At 41.5% G+C, this 17,157-nt stretch overlaps 1 protein-coding gene and 2 non-coding genes across 6 annotated transcripts; 2 read left to right on the top strand and 1 right to left on the bottom strand.

Moving 5' to 3' along the window:
- Positions 1–200: 200 nt before the first annotated feature.
- On the top strand, positions 201–272 carry Trnap-ugg (transfer RNA proline (anticodon UGG)). The gene has a single exon. It is a non-coding gene; the product is annotated as a tRNA-Pro (tRNA).
- A 401-nt stretch (positions 273–673) lies between these two features.
- Positions 674–747, top strand: Trnat-agu (transfer RNA threonine (anticodon AGU)). Its single transcript has one exon. It is a non-coding gene; the product is annotated as a tRNA-Thr (tRNA).
- A 396-nt stretch (positions 748–1,143) lies between these two features.
- On the bottom strand, positions 1,144–15,168 carry LOC131787142 (uncharacterized). 4 transcript variants are annotated; one of them, XM_066161495.1, is made up of 4 exons: positions 15,050–15,168; positions 14,102–14,242; positions 5,932–6,335; positions 1,144–4,345 (listed from the first exon to the last, which is right to left on the bottom strand). In XM_066161495.1, exons 3-4 carry the CDS (start codon positions 6,322–6,324, stop codon positions 2,843–2,845), a joined length of 1,896 nt encoding a protein of 631 aa, XP_066017592.1. In that variant the 5' UTR covers positions 6,325–6,335; positions 14,102–14,242; positions 15,050–15,168; the 3' UTR covers positions 1,144–2,842. The 4 variants fall into 4 exon arrangements, with proteins under 4 accessions (XP_066017592.1, XP_066017591.1, XP_058960220.2 ...); XM_066161494.1 differs by having other exon boundaries at positions 14,102–14,263; positions 15,050–15,154; XM_059104237.2 differs by lacking the exon at positions 14,102–14,242 and having other exon boundaries at positions 15,050–15,154.
- Positions 15,169–17,157: the final 1,989 nt, after the last annotated feature.

Genomic DNA, 17,157 nt, shown 5'->3' with positions numbered 1-17,157 from the left:
GAATGGATATTCCAAACCCTTTCTATAGCCTCTGTGATAATTCCGAAATTTGGGGCGACTTTTATGCGAGTTACCGTCCATTGACTGAAATGAAAATGAAATCCAAATATTGCTCTATTATGGTTAGATCAACCCGTTGCTACCCGTTATGTTTTTTCTTTTATTCTTATATCTTTTTGTCTGACCAGTAATTAAGAAGCGGCCTGTTGGTCTAGTGGCATGATTCTCGCTTTGGGTGCGAGAGGTCCCGGGTTCGACTCCCGGACAGGCCCTATATTAATTATTTTACCTAAAATAAACGTTTTTGTCACACTATTTTTTGAGAATGTCAAGAAGTACATTCTCTGTAAACCATGATGAAAATTTATTCGAGCAAATGCAATCAATTATAATTTTTCACAACGTATCAGCTCAGCTATAATCCACCGATAGCAACTTGCACAGAAACTAATTTTACCAGTTTTACTTTTGCAAGTTTTTAATTTTCTTTTCTTCACAAACGACCGAGATTCATGTTTTTGGACCACTGTTTATTCTGATTTGCGCTTTTCACCTTAAGTAAAGGAATGTCACGTTACCTAATTGGTCAATACCCTTGCTGGTTATTGGTGTGTCAGTTCCATGGATAATAACGAATCAAATCTGAAGCAAAAAGTAAGTTGGACGTATGAAGGGCGCCGTAGCTCAGTTGGTTAGAGCGCCTGTCTAGTAAACAGGAGGTCATGGGTTCAAATCCCATCGGTGCCTATTCTCTTTATCCTTTTTTTTTTTTTTCCATAAGTAGTGGACTGAAAAGCAGGCTGGGGCCGTTTTTTTGGTTCGTCTTATTTATCTTGTGTGAGAGGGCAAACGGAGACAAGAAAAACCATAACGGTGAATACTAATTCTCGCACTTTCCTTGGAGGTCAAGGTAGGTAAACAATACTCGATCACTTGTTTTGGGGCAAAATGGTGGTCCATTGACAAATTTGCCAGGAATTGTGGGAAACTTAGGCACGTTAATTTGCGAACAGTGTTAACTGGGGTGTCCGACTGGACGTAAATAGCTTACTTTTGCACTGAGTAGAAAACGTATTGCTTGTTCTTTTCTCTTCAATGATAAAAAAAAATTGTTTAATCATACATCAGAGGCAACTCCCAGGACTTGACTCCCAACCCTTTAACCCCCAGGATTGACCAGGAAATAATTTCTCCTTAAAATATCGATGCAATATCAAGCAGACCAGTGATGAGAATAAAGAAAATATCAATTACTAACTTATATGTGGCAGACGGTTAAAGAATTAATACTGAAATCTAGGAGTGAAACGTAGGAAACTGCTGAGTATTCAAGAGGTCTGGATAAAAGTCAACCACAAGCCATAGAAATAATATGTTTACAGGATATTATCTTGAAACTACGATTTGTTGTATTATGGGATAAAAGAATAACCATTGATCCAACCAATAGCACATGAAAGAGCTGAGTGTCCTTTTGACCCGAGTTCAAAGATCCGCCGTGATATATTCATCAAGACGATCACGACATTGATTAAAACGAAATCGTATTCTTGAAACAAAAGTAACGCCACGAAATTGAAAGAGAAAATTATCATTACAACAGCCAACTTCCGGAAGCATTGCATCGTCTTTTTGAACAGCTTTCAGGGACTTTAAGCAAACCACAACGGTGACGGTAACGAGAACGTGGCCCCAAAGATCTCATAGTCAGATCAAAAGCTCAGCACGCGCGTTCTAAAATGTTGTATATTTCTTAGCCATCCTCTGCAAAACAACAGGGAGTTTAAGAAACGACGACGGTGACACCGTGGACAATGTCGGTTAAAAAATGAAATTATATTTTATCTACGAATTTGGCGTTACTCTAAAGTCATTTAGTTTATTTCATTTATTTTATTTCCCACTGTCAAAACAATCTCGAAACTGAATATGGAACACAGCCCTTAATTAGAAATTTAAAAAAGTAGCAGTAATTATTCTTCTCCAGACGACGCAAATTTGGTTATTTCACGTTGTTGTTTTGCAGAGGACGCAAAGAAATTTTCAAAGATTCATAAAACACGTGCACAGCCATAGTTCTGCTCATTTAACTCACAAAGGCTTTGTTTAGTGACGTTCCCGTTGCTGTTGACGACGTTGCTAGGTTTTTAAACTCCCTAACAATGCGAAATCACAAGAATTTGCGTTGGCTGGGAGCGGAAACCCCAGCGGCAGATCAACGCTGATCCCAAACGTTATGCTGAAGTCGAGGTGTTAAGGCGTAAACATATCCATGCAGCCATGACGAAATTCTAAAGAAGAATATAACTTCAACTTTTGAACGACGTCTTCCTCGATGCTGCCTTCCTGGTTGCTTAAGGTCCCTATTTTCACAAAAACGCTCGTTTTTCACGAACGGCTTCTTTGTTTTTCCAAGCTTGGAAAAACAAAGAAGCCGTTCGTGAAAAACGAGCGTTTTGGCACAATTACTCTGTGTAGTGTTTGAATATGTAAGTAAGTAGCTGTTCTGGGGAAATCGTGTACCAAACAGTTCTTATCGGTAATTTTTATCTAAGAGGACCAAAATCGAGGACTCACACCCTTTTTTAACGACTTAGCTAGTAAGTGAGGTGAGGAGTGTGAGCGATGTTAAAAAAATGGCTCGAAATATATTAAAAAATGTTAAACTGGTACAACAATTAAAAAAAATTTCCTTCAAGGTTGGTCTTGTATTATGAGCCTGTTGAAGTGTGTCCTCAATATGGACTGACACGAAGACATCTGAGAGGAAGTTGTCGCCTATTCTGTCTGAAACAGCAGTTCCAATATGCTCTCATATGATCTTTGAGTGGGGGTAAATGTTCTACACGGGAAGAAACAATACGTGGTCTGCAGGTTCACTCGGATACAAACAGGCTCCTGGCGCAACAAATCGATCTGGTTCAGAAGTGATTACTTGTTCTTTGTCGTGTTCAAACAAACTTCCACCGTGGAGATGAGCTTCAGACCTTGGAGATGGGAATTCAGGTGATGATTGACCAGCGTAATCGCCAACCGACGGGTCTCCATGACCATTGACAGAAAATGGGATCTCCATATAATCTGTAGATAGTTGATCGCCGGTTCGTCGAGTAAATATTTGATGCGGCACCGGACAGCAGCACGGTGAAAGACAACAGCATCCATCGTCAAAAATGAATGAAGCAGGGTCGCGCAGAATTATTTCCACTTTCTTAACCAAAGACAGCCAGTGCATGGTGTTCAAGCAAAACAGCGAAACCTCTGATTTGAACAAATTGACGGAGCTGAACCAGTGATGGGGACAATTTCTAGACTTCAAAGCATCTCGAAGCTCCACTAGCAATACCAGGAAACATTCTTCTATGTTTTCCTCCACCCAGAAACCAACTGGTATTTTTTCAAGAATATTCAAGAAAATAGTTTTGATGTGATAAGAAGTAAGTCTTGGCTCCACGGGTTGAAGATGGTCTTTCAGGATAATTTTTAGAGCTAAGAAACATTTCCTCGCTGTGTCTGGGACAAGTTTGGAAAGCTCCACCTCGGCGAGGGAAAACGAAAATCTCCAGCTCGTTTTATTCTTGTCGCTTGGTGCTGGTTTGGCCACAAGATGGCAACCAAGTGACAAGATTCTCTCTACATCTGTTGCACTGGGCCAGTACCTTGGACGAGAAGACCAGTCACTCATGTATGGCCACTCAAGGCAATGGATACAGATGGTGAAGTCAGCCTCGAAAAGAGGAGCAATACAAAGCTTCATCGTGGGCCCCCTGGAGCTGAAACTGACTTTGGGGCCGGAGTCGATTGTGCCAAAACAACATGTATCGCTGGGTAGATTGTCAACGGGCATGTTTTGAACAGCACCAATCGCCTTCTGTCTGTGAAGGGTTGAACTGACAAATACTTTCTCGACGCTGGGAGTGAAGTAAGTAAGGTGAGCATATCCCGTGAAACCTTCCTTACCACTGAAAACTGGCTCAACAAGAAGATCATCCTGACCAGAAAAGGAAGCTTTTACTCCCGAACAGCAAAACATCATGTCAAGGTCGGCATCTAATGAGCCTAAGGGTGCCTTTCCGAAGCATCTTGGTTCTTGCGAAATCATCATTGCGATGCCAAATCTCTCTACTGTGCTTCCTGCGAAAAAATAATTGGTTGGCCTCCATCCCTTTTCCAGAGCAGTCTGAACGTCTGATAAATAGGGTAGAGCGTTAGTTTTTAGTTCTTGAAAATCTTGCTCTGTGGGAATTTCTTCGTCGACGGTCAAAATGATCTCTCGAAGAGGAACGGAACTTCTTCCGGTAAAGGCAACTTTTCTGTGGCCACACGCAACGGGAAATAACAAAAGCTGCAGATAAAAAGAAAAATACTTCCTTAGGTACCAAGGTTAGGCGAAAATTAGTGGAAATGACAACAAAGTGAGTGCATATTCGGAAACATAGACACTAAATAATTGTATCTGTTCGTGACGAGTTGATAGGAAAGTGATATCTGATAGACCATCAAACCCTCTGACAGTGATACTGAGCTGCTTTTCGACGATTGATGGTCAACTCTAAGGCCGTTTGACGGCTGCAATGTCGGTTAACCCAGGCCCTCTTCTTAGAAGTCCAAACCGTCTAAACACGAATCCACGTGACTTGGATATTTGTTCTTAAAAAAAAAATCAAAGGAATTTTCATAAAATTAATGTTTAATTGAGAATCTTAATTGCTGGCTAGCTTTAATGGTGGAGGGTTTTAGTTTTTTTTTTTTTTTTATTTTGACGGTTGACGGCTAGTTTTTTAAGACCTTTGACGGTTGACGGTTAATTTTTGTTTAATTTTCATTTTGACGGTTGACAGTTATATTTTGTTTTCGATTTTGACAGTTGACGATTAATTTTTAGGCCTTTGACGGTTGACGCCAATTAGGAAGATATATTTCTTGGAGTAAAAATTGATGTTTAGTATGTCTGTTGTTATTTTATTATAAAAAAATGAGAATTGGAGTTACAGTAATGTGTTCCATATTCCTTGTTTTTGTGATTGGTCGGGCGACCGAGTTCTGGATATGTGGGACCAGTTTGAAGACCTCTTTATCAGGAAGATCGTACAAGAGACTGTTACAAACAGTCCAATTCGGGTGACACAAAGGCGTGTATCAGTTTTTCCGTACTTGATTGAGCGAGGTACGGCCAAATAGTCCCAATAGGCTTGAGGGCGTAGGCTGCAAACTTGCATAGGTTGCTAACATGAGTGGAAATCGTCAAGCACCGATCGAGAGTCAACCCAACATCACGCGCGTTTATGCTTGTGTTAATTTCAGAGCCTGAAATATTCTCTTTAGCTATAAGTTGACGCTCTAGATAACGAGATGAAAATTGGACCACTCCCGTTTTCGTTGAGTTACACATCAGTTAACTCTCTGTCATGTAGATTCCGCTGGCCGCCCTCTTCCATCCTCTGTTCTCCCAGGCTCCCGCCCCCTATCCCCTCCACTAGTGGCGTGTACTAAGAAATGTTATCAATGGAGTCGGCTATTTTTTAATATCAAAGTATTAAGTCGATTATTAAGATATTTATTAACTGCCGCTTTTACAGGTGAAAATCAGTGAAAATGACGATAAACTGAGTTTTTTTTTGGAAATCTTAAGACTAGTTTACCATTCTAAAACTTCTTCCAGTTCTAAAACTGTTGTTAGCAAGCAGCCGAAAGAGAGGATTCTTTAAATCGTTTGACGGTAAATATTGATTTGTATTTTTGACTGTTGACGGTAAAAGTTCTTCCCTTTTGACGGCTCACGGTTAGATTTTAAGCTCTTTTACGGCTGACGGCTTAGCCCCATCAATGAGACCCCTCAAATGCGCGCTTAGAGCACTGGGTTCAAATGACCGACTTAGCAGCATCATTGAATATTTTGAAATAAAATGAGCATCGATGAAGTGTCCATACCATGCACTTTTTCAGTATCCACGTGGTCAGCCAAACCCCAAAGGCTACAAGAATATAGGTAAATACGAAAAATTCGGGTCCCACGACCGACACAAGCAAGGTGATGAAAGTAACCATGGGCATATTGATTAAGGTTGACAGGAGGAGAGACAAGATAGTTGACGCGCCGACACATAATTGTAGCGTCTTACTAAGCGTCCACATGGATATAGCATGGATGAGCACTAAAAAAAAACCAGGGATCACACGTAGATGATATGGGATTTCGAAAAAATAGACATCTGCTAGCACTTCTAGTGGAAAGGTGGCGATGAGGAGATACCAGAGGACTGGACAAATGAAGGAGAAGGTGGAAACGTCTCTGATGGTCCTTATGCAACAAAACGGGTTCATGATTATTACACCTGAGTAAAAATAAATAAATAAAGATAATTTCTACGATTGAATCCGACAGAGAGCAAGTATGCAAATGGTGTCAAAATCCCAAGGTGCCAAGCCCAAGCACAACACAACAGGAAAGTTATTTTAAGAAATATGAAAAGGGAGCAATTTTTTCGATCGAATTAAAAGAGGCCTTTTTCTCGAATTGTATCTGTTCCAATGCTATGGAGGAGAGATGAAAAAGAGGACGGCACGTTGCACACCTTATAAATGGCGGTATGGAATTCTACACAGTAGAATTTTACGCTTTTCCTTTTTTGGGGTTGAAAGTGGTATCGATCTTTCAACAAGTCATTCGTGCGCCTTTCTAAACACTTGCCAAGGTACATAATGACTTTTGAGCCTTAACCCTTATTCGGTGCAAAAAGGACCGCTAACGACCGAAACAAAATTCGGACTATCTAGCTGTTCTTTGACCGTATTTAATTTGATATATACATGTTTTTTTTTAATGGCGAAGGTAAAAGCTAGATGACTTCTAGAGTATATTTCTCCGTTAAGGAAATGGAGAAGTTGAAAGAAAGTCTCGAACCGTGATTAAGCAAATAATCCCGTGACATGTAGACAATTGCTCAGATTTGAGAAAAACAGAGAGAAATCAAATCACTTGATTTGTTCTCCGAATGAAAAAAAACCTTTCAATTCACCACGCGCAGATCATTAATGTCAGACCGTTTCGAAACACGCGCGGACTTGCTCTACTTTTGTTGAACATCCGTTAACAAACATGCCCACTGCTTTTACTGAACAATTTTTTTATTTGTAGCCAGTGACCCTCTTCCTCGTGGGAACAGATATTTTGTCCACCAGAAGTCAATTTGCAATCGGGTCAGTGTGAAATGCAGACTGCAGACTGCAGACCGGGGGTAAAATGCTGACTTAGCTCTAAAAGAATCAACTGTTTATGACCGCGGTTGCTATGACTTTGGGATCACATGGGATTTATAGTCAGTCAGGGCTCGCCATTGCGACCGATACGATCGCATTTGCGACTAAAGATCTTCCTTTTGTACTAAAATTTGTCTGTCAGTCGCGATTTTGCGACTGTTTTCCTACTTAGCCGCTGAAACAATTAAATTAAACATTCTTTAGCTTGTGTCTTACATGTAACTGGTAGTTGCCGATGAGTGATGAAAGTCTATCGCTACTATACTTTAAGGCCCAAGAAAGTATACATGAGCTACATGTATGTTAAAGCTACCTAATATTGCTCAGCAGAACCGTTTATTCCTTTTTAATTAACAAGGGAAATGCATGTAGGTGGCTGTGAACTGCAAAGCGGTCTGTGTTAACAGCAGACTGCAGACTGCAGACCGGGGGTAAAATACAGACTGAAGGTAAAATGCAGACTGAAGACTGCAGACCAGGGGTAAAATACAGACTGAGGGTAAAATGCAGACTGAAGACTGCTGACCAGGGGTAAAATGCAAACTCGGTTCTTTAGTTGAAATTTATGGACATTTCTGGTTTCCGTCTAAATTAAACTTAAAAGGAACTTGAGACTTCTACTTGCTCTTAATTTGTTTTAATTTAGAGAAGACTCCGCCATTTTTCCAGTGAATAAAAACACGTCACAGCAAAACTAAATATTTTACGCATTCCTTGTCAGCCAACAAGAGGCCCGACATAGATTAAGTTAACCATGATAGCCGCAGATTTACCTCGGGTTAGTACTGAAGTGAAACACCGAGCGGATTAAGAAAGGCACACACAATGGGATATCGTTTGGAGGTTTTTAATTAGACCCTTATCTTTGCATTCAATTTAAAGAATTTGCACGCCAAACTTCGCATCCCGAAACAAAGGTACGAGAAACAGATTGTTATTGTCCAAGTAATCGAAATTGCTGATGTGATGAAAGTCTATCGCAACTACTTTCAAGGCAGAACAAAGTATATGCGAGCTACATGGGAAATGTATTTAGCTGGCTGTGAACTGCATATTCAAACACCTACGTTTCTAATCGTTCTTACCTTTAAACAATAAGACAACGCCAAAACCATCCGAGGAAGTGAAGATCGAAACGTCAATCGCTTGAAATTGCCATGACATAAGCAGAAATTGACGACAGTCAGCGGCTCATATGACGGGCGTCAAAATTTCTGATTTGGTGTAAAAAATAACGCTAAAAGGAGTGTAGTATACTAGGACAGCGGTTGTTTATGTAAAAGTATACATCCGGGAAAGTGTGAGCGGGGGGAAGATTATTAAAGAAACGTGTACTGTGTGTACTGTTGTTGTTCGCCTTCGTGGCTGCCTTTTGTGGCATACTTCTTCATTTTTAGACACTACAAATTGGCGACGAGGATGGCGAATTCAGTAGAAAGGGCGCTTCCACCTCTAGATTTAACAGGGTCTTCCTCTCAGGTCGCGGAACGATGGCGACAGTGGAAACGATCGTATCAGTATTACATCGATGGCAAGGGAATTACGAATCCTTCTCGGAAAACAGCTCAGTTACTTCATTTAGCAGGTATGGAAGTACAAGATATTTACGAAGATATTCCAGATCCTGGACCACTGAATGCTAACGAGGATAATGAGTATGTGGTGTGTCTGCGAAAGTTGGATGCTCATTTCCGAGCCGAGGACAATGTACCGTACGAGCGTCATGTCTTTCGTCAACTTACGCCGACAAAGGGAGAGACCGCCGATAAGTTCATGGTTCGTTTACGTAAACAAGCTCGTCATTGTAATTTTGGTCCAACTTTGGAAGAAAATTTACGGGATCAATTGATTGAAAAGTTGCCTAATGTTGAGCTAAAGAAGAAGCTATTGGAAGTCGTTAATATTACTCTGCAAGCAGCAATGGATAAAGTTCGAAAGTGGGAAGCCTCACACGAGCAGGCAGGTCAAATGGTCATGCCAAGCCAAGAACCTGGAGCAGGTACTCATGCAGTTGAAGAACGTCCTGGGCGTGGAGACAAAGGGAAAAGCGTTTGTTTCAACTGTGGTAAAGAAGGTCATTTTGCCCAAAGTACAAATTGTCCCGCCCGAGGTCGCAAGTGCAGCAAGTGTGGTAAATATGGTCATTATGCCAGCTGTTGCAAAGGGGGAAGGAACTCGAAGCCTGGAAAACAAGGTAACAACCAACAACGGGGAGGCAGACAGCAGCGTCATGGTAAGGGGAGACAGGCAAATCATGTTGAGGGTCATTGTAACGAGTCAGGTGAGGATGACAGTTTTGCTTTTACTATAGAAGAACAGACATGTGCTATGTCAAATTCCTCTGAACCCGTTATCTCAGTGAAGATTGGTGGAATCAGCAGAGATGTGTTGATTGATTCAGGTTCTGCAAGTAACCTCATTAGTAAAGATACACTGCAGGAACTTAAGTATCAGGGGCTCAAGATTGAATTAAAACCTTGTCTGAAGAGATTGTATGCTTATGGGGGTCGAGAGCTTAAAATTGAGGGCCAGTTTCAGACAGAAGTTTCCGTACCCAAAGCAAAGGTTGTGGCAGATTTCATTGTTGTTGAATCCGGGCGTTGTTTGCTGGGATATTCGTCCGCCACAGATCTTGGAATCCTTCGTGTGGATCTCTCGGGAACTCTTGGGACAGGAGACTGTAACACTGTTGATGGTACCTTCGTGGGAGGACTCAAAGCAAAATACCCCAGTGTATTCCAGGGAATTGGAAAGCTTAAAGATTATCAGTTGAAGCTACACATTGACCCCAGTGTAACTCCAGTCGTTCAAAAAATGCGACGAGTACCTTTTTCTGTAAAGGACAAAGTAACTGCCAAGGTTAACGAACTCCTTGAAAAGGACATAATTGAGAAAGTCGAGGGGCCTACGGTGTGGGTAAGCCCAGTCGTTGTTGCTCCTAAACCGTCCGGGGACATAAGGTTGTGTGTCGACATGCGGAGAGCCAACGAGGCCATTATTCGGGAAAGATTGCCCATACCAACCATAGATGAAGTCCTTGAAAGTCTTAATGGGAGTGGTGTTTTCTCGAAGTTAGATTTAAGGTGGGGTTTTCACCAAATTGAGCTGGATCCTGATTCAAGGGATATCACTGCTTTTGCCACCCATGATGGTATATTCCGCTACAAACGTTTGAGTTTCGGTGTAAATGCCGCACCAGAGAAGTACCAGCATATCATCACCCAGTCAATGGCAGGTCTACAAGGGGTGTCAAACATAGCAGATGATCTTATCGTTCATGGTCGAGACACTGAAGAACATGATAAGAACTTACACAGTGTGTTGCAACGTCTTAGTGAGAAGCAGCTGACTTTGAATGCTGAAAAATGCACTTTCCGAATGACTAAAGTGGTATTCATGGGTCTTTTGCTGAGTAAGCATGGCATCGGCCCAACGGAGGAAAAAGTCAGAGCAGTTGCAGAGGCAAGTCAGCCTCAGACACCCTCAGAAGTCTGTAGCTTCTTGGGGCTCGTTGGATTCAGTGCCAGGTTTATACCCGATTTTGCTACCACTGCTGATCCCCTCAGAAAACTTGCAAGAAAAGGGGAACCGTTCGTTTGGGGCAAGGAGCAGGAGCAGTCGTTTCAGAGATTGAAGAGTCAAGTTGCAAGTGCACCAGTCCTAGCTTACTTCGATAAGGACACACCCACCCGTGTTATTGCTGATGCAAGTCCTGTTGGACTTGGCGCCGTGCTGGTGCAAGAAAAGAATGGGGAAAGCCGTGCCATCTGTTATGCTAGTCGTAGTTTGAGTCAAGTGGAGCGTCGTTATAGTCAGACAGAAAAGGAAGCACTAGCCTTAGTCTGGGCTTGTGAACGCTTCCACCTCTACTTGTACGGGCTTCCACAGTTTGATCTGGTGACAGACCATGAAGCACTTAAAGTCATCTATTCCAGGAAGTCTAAACCTTCAGCCAGAATAGAGCGCTGGGTTCTGCGTTTACAACCGTACAACTATCAAGTTTGCTATGTGCCTTCAAGAAAAAACATCGCAGATGCCCTTTCCCGACTGACGAAGATACCGGCGTCAGACAATTCCGCGGAAGATGATGGATATGTACGCGCGATAGCTCTACATGCTGTCCCCGCTGCATTGAGAATCAAAGAGATTGAACAAGTCTCAGCACAAGACTCTGAGTTGCAAGCACTCAGAAATTGTCTCATCGAAGGGAAATGGGACAATGCCCCAAAGCAGTATTTGCCAGTGCGCAATGAGTTGACTTTTATTGGCCATGTAATTCTCCGGGGGACAAGAATTGTTATACCCCAAGCACTTTGCAAGAGAGTCGTTAGTTTGGCACACGAGGGGCACCAAGGAGTCACAAAGACAAAGGAGAGACTTAGAACAAAAGTCTGGTGGCCTGCTATGGATCGTGATGCCGAGAAAAGATGTGCAGAGTGTTACGGGTGCCAGATGGTTACAAAGAACGTTCCACCCCCACCATTGAAGTCAACACCGTTACCCAACAAACCATGGGAAGAAGTAGCTGTGGATCTAATGGGTCCGTTACCTTCTGGAGAACACTTGTTAGTTCTCGTTGATTATTACAGCCGGTGGATAGAAGTTGATGTTATCCGAACAACTTCCAGCAAAACCATCATTCATTGCTTGGATGCCCAATTTGCAAGACATGGGTTGCCTAAAGGTCTGCGTACCGACAATGGCTCAAATCTTGTATCCAAAGAAGTAGAAGATTACCTGAATGAAATGGGGATTGAACACCGTTACACAACACCTCTATGGCCAAGAGCTAATGGCGAGGTAGAGAGACAAAACAGGTCGCTTCTTAAGTCCATGAGAGCAGCCCATGCAGAAGGACAGAATTGGAGAGAGGAACTAAACAGGTTTCTTTTGGCGTACAGGTCCACGCCACATTCAACCACAGGAAAGAGTCCCGCCGAGTTATTGTTTAGGAGAAAGCTAACAACTAAAATGCCTGAGCTAGTCAACGTTGAAGAGGAGGAGCTAGAAGTGAGCGACCAAGCCGTTCGTGATCGGGACAATCAGAGAAAGCAGTTTAACAAGGACTATGTGGACAAGAAGTTCCATGCCAGAGATCGAAATGTGAAAGAAGGAGACAGTGTTCTGCTTGAGAAGAAGAAAGAAAATAAGCTGTCACCTTGCTATGAGAAGGAACCATATCAGGTGATATCTCGTTATGGGGACCAGGTGGTGTTGCGATCGCCTCAAGGTGTCCAGTACAAACGCAGCCTTCAGCATATTAAGTCCTTTAATATGCCAGATCCAGAAGAACAGGAAACGCCACAACAGGACGCTAAACCACGGACTGAACCTAAGTCATTTGAGACGCCACCTGTGGCAGAGGATCAAGTACCAATGGCTGAATCACCACCAGAAGATGTACCTTCTACTGTACCTACAGCTGAGCCGCATGTGAGAAGATCCGGCAGAATTACGAGCCGTCCAAAGGCTCTGAGTGACTACGTTCTGTACTAAAACTAGTGACATTGGCATTTTCATATTACTGTTCGTTGTTATTACATGAGTGACATTGAAACGTTGTTTTATAAGCTGAACGGCCAAGGCTATGTTTATGTTTAGCGTGATTTTTGTCTTGAACATTTGGAATCGAATTGAACTTTTACGGTATCTAAACAAAGTGGAAGTTTGTTATGTTTCTGTCTTTCGAGGTCAACCATCTGAGCGAAGAAAGAGAGGGAATGTAGTATACTAGGACAGCGGTTGTTTATGTAAAAGTATACATCCGGGAAAGTGTGAGCGGGGGGAAGATTATTAAAGAAACGTGTACTGTGTGTACTGTTGTTGTTCGCCTTCGTGGCTGCCTTTTGTGACATACTTCTTCATTTTTAGACACTACAAGGAGGCACACCGGACATTGTTAACGCTATTATTGATTGGGAAACCAAAGACCTTAGATTTTTATAAATTTTTATCGCGAAAGTCATCAGCAACTGCGAAAAAAAGGAAGTGACATGTTTTCAAGTTTACGTCACGCAAACGAGTCACGCAAGGGACGCCGACAGAGACTTTTCCTCTTATTGTCCTTTAAACCAATCACTTTTCTTTATTTTTATCGCCTGGCCCTAAACAAACTAAGAAACCAGGCCTCGGTGACTCAAAATGGCGGTTGAATAAACCTCCAGGCAGAGAGTCCTCGCTTTAGCTTTCCAAAACTCATTTCTGCGTTATGGCGTTCAAAAATTCTTCCGATTGTGAATAGCGCGAAACTTAAACTTCTCGAGGAACTATTTGGACCGCACAGTCTACCGTAGAAACGACGTAAAATAGAAGTGAAAAGACCAAAGTTCGTAGCGCGATGTGGGCATACTTTTAACAGCAATTTCGTCTTCGCACACAACAGCTCGAATTTTGGCAAGTTGAGCTAATTTACTATGTTTGTATGGAAGGTCGGTATGACTCTTGTATGGTGCTAGTGTAAAATACTGGGGAACCGTGATTAAAAGAGTACGTGTGGACCTCGGCACTTCTTACAAAGCTGCTTCTTGGTCGCACGCTAAAATACCGATGCTCGTAGATACGAAATTTATTTTCAGTTGGTGAATAGTTTTTAATTTTTTTTGTCTTTGCCATACAAACCTCTTATAGCGTTAGACATTTTTAAAGGCCGCACTAAACAACTGAGCGCATGCTTGGCGGCCATGCTGTAGTCAATTTCTGCCCATGACGATTATTGCCAGCCTCTCGTGACTTACGTGGCCTCGATCCCAACTGACTCTTGAAGTTTTTCCAGGGAAGCGGGTTGTTTTAGAACCGACTCTGCGTTTTACCCCCGGTCTGCAGTTTGCAGTTTTACACTGACCGGATTAAAATGTGATGAAAGCAAGCAGCTGAGAACCCTTTTGTGTGTAAGTTCAGCGCTAGAAACCAGCGTGAGAATTCTTAATAAACTTTAGCACGGAAGTCTTTAACGCCCATCTCGTCGTCTCCGTAGTATTATACGCTGGAATAAAGACGTTTCATGCTTGAATGAAAAAAATGCTTTATATTACTATAAATTGGAAACAAAAGCTTTAAATGGACCGCTTTCCTTTCACCCTTTGTTTTTCTTCTGTTTTCACACAAGAGATTGAGAGATGACGTTTGTCACTCTTGCCGCAAACTACTCCGAGTATTTGTGTCAATTTGTTTCAGAATAATATCAAGTTGTGGACAAGAAAGAAAACATCCTTCATATAATTGCATCAACCACTTAATATCAGAAGATTAGCTGCTGCATAATGTCGACATATTTCCCGCTATAAAATACTTTGCTATCGATCTAAAGACATCTTTGTCGACATTACAAGGTCGGTTACCACCAATCTTTTAGCCGAAGCTCATGTTTTTTGTATTCCTGGGAACTCTACTGGCTTACTTACTGGTGGTTGTACCTACTGGTAGGTTCATAACGAGTAAAATTTCATCCCTGTATCTGAAAACCACCGTCACACAACAATCTTTTATCGAAGAAAGCGCAACTTTTTCTTGCTGAGTGAACAAACTCATAGCAGTGTGTCCATCAACTTCATACGCAGCTTCCTCCGTTGACTTTCTCCCCCGTTATCATTAATTTAACTTTCAGTTAATTCTCAACATCAGCTGAGGTAGAAAGGTTCTACGTGACAGGTAATAAGTGGAAGGGCCGAATTGTACCGTATATCGATTGTGCATAAGGACAATGAAATCAACTAAGCCTTTATCTAATAGGAACCGATGTAAACAGAGTAACGAAATCATGCGACAATTATAACAAGTAAAAAAGACTTACTTTGGTTTAGCTCCTAGCTTGATAGCATATAACCCAATGATAGCGACAATAGCGAGATAGCTTGCTCTTAAATAGCGAAGATGTAAACTCGTTGTACAACGATAGCATGTGACTTTCACAAGAAATTCGTAACCTGATAAGTACACGTGCAATGTAATAGCTACGTCTACTGAAAACGTGATCAAATGTTAACACTACAACTTCACGTAATCAATCGAGTTAATCATAAGCGATAAAATAAAAGGATATAAAAATTGAACGTTTCGAAACTAACACAGTTAAACTTATAACAGGTGATTGACATAAACTTAATTACTGGGATACCTGTGGTAGCCCAGTCATAAAATGCCTTTGTTTTTTTGTCGTCTTTTTTTTTTTTTTCCTCCGTCACAAAATGGAAAAATTGCGCGATAGTACCCAGAGGTCATTGGGCCCTCAACATCATGACAACTAACTGTGATCCAATGAGGTGTTCACATGCTGATCACGCGTGCTATCTTGATGATGATTGACGTTGTCATGCATGGACAGGGCCGGGTCACATGACGAACACGAGATTTTTGCCTATAAAACTCTTTTGTCAGTCGTTTTATATTTCAACGTGTTTGGATTACGATCATCTGGTGCATTATGGCGCAAACGCTCAAAATACTTATAGAAGCATACACAAGTCGTATTGTTCGCGGCCAATCCACACAAAAAGATGTTATTGAGCAGTTATTTTGGAACAGACTGAATCGTGAACGCTTGAAAGCCATGAAAGCATTGAATGCCTTGTATGTCTTGTATGCTAAGTATGCCAATGTCTTAGTTGAAAACGTTAACTCGTTGTAAAAAGCAAAATCTGAAATCTGAAACCAAACTGCATTTACTCTATGTAATCTATTGAACAACACTACTACCGTGAGACTGAAGAACAAAATTCAAATGGATGCAAACTGCTTGTGAAGAAAGACGCCATGTTGGATTCACTTGATGCCAGGGAACGTAGCTACGATAACAATGCGAATGGTATTAATTTCACGATCAGAAAGGTGAATCTTATGTTTGTTTTCATTGTAGTTGTATGGATATTCTTTTTAATAAATACATGATCCAAAATCCCGTGTTATTTGTGTATTATGTTATTATGTTAAGTATTGTTTACGCAATCGTCTTGTCATAGGCAACCCAAGGTCACGTCTCGAGAAAGAGCCAACGATTAATTCACGAACGCGTCACGCGTTGTGTGACTCAAAATAAGTTATGCTAGGAACCGTTGAAAATTTGAACACGTTATAAGGAATAGTATATGGAACGAAATATGGTCGATTTACAACGATAAATATTTCGAAATATGAAGATTTTTCTCGTAAAATCAATAAAACTTACTCATACCCTGTGTATCCGTTGTAGTTTCTGGCGATTGTTGCCGTTTTAAGCTTGCTAACCATCACTATTATTCGTGTCGTCTACTTTTATTACATTGGTAAAATCTGTACAGACATCACACCAACCAACTATGTTGAAGGCTTGAAATTAAATTACGATCGATTTTCATCAAGAAATGGGCCAGGAATTTTCCACAATAGTGCAAATAATCGCGAAGGCTGATCGCGGAAAAGCGATTGCGTGACGCTCGGTAAGCTGTAAGATGACATGTTATTATATACCAGACGTAAAAACTCTTCAGATTCTCAGTCTGCATTTTGTACCCACTCTGCAGTCTATATTTTGTATCTGGTCTGCAGTCTGCTGTCTACATTTTGTAGTAACAGGTATCCGTGGCACCGATACAGTTTATTTTTGGTTACATTTATTCGCACAACACACATAATCTACCACAAAATACCTGTGTGTGAGGTAATTCGACATTTCATTCTTTCCCGCGTTAATAATCTTCTTTCCTTTTGTAAGAATGTAGACCACTTACAATGTTTCAAGTAATCCACCCACCCTACAAAAAATAACTCTTGCATGCATAGCGTGCCTATGTTTTGAGACAGGTGTATGCCCTTGGCCAGACTTGAGCTCACTATTTCAGTATACTAGTCCGACACGCGTAGTATCACTACACTTGATTCCAAGGATCCAGTACCATCCAGGTATCCCAGTTACCCTGCTCACAG

This window comes from Pocillopora verrucosa, chromosome 14, assembly GCF_036669915.1.
Source record: "Pocillopora verrucosa isolate sample1 chromosome 14, ASM3666991v2, whole genome shotgun sequence".
NCBI classification, from domain to species: domain Eukaryota; kingdom Metazoa; phylum Cnidaria; class Anthozoa; order Scleractinia; family Pocilloporidae; genus Pocillopora; species Pocillopora verrucosa.
Note: the sequence above shows the minus strand (reverse complement) of the source record. Positions and strands in the feature narration are given on the sequence as shown.

Coding starts and splice junctions, on each gene's coding strand:
- LOC131787142 (XM_066161492.1), bottom strand. CDS start 8,424: ATGTCATGGCAATTTCAAGCGATTGACGTTTCGATCTTCACTTCCTCG. Junction 6,336..8,345: donor CGTTGTCTTATTGTTTAAAG/GTAAGAACGATT, acceptor ATTTTTACTCAG/GTGTAATAATCATGAACCCG. Junction 4,346..5,931: donor GGATACTGAAAAAGTGCATG/GTATGGACACTT, acceptor TTTTATCTGCAG/CTTTTGTTATTTCCCGTTGC.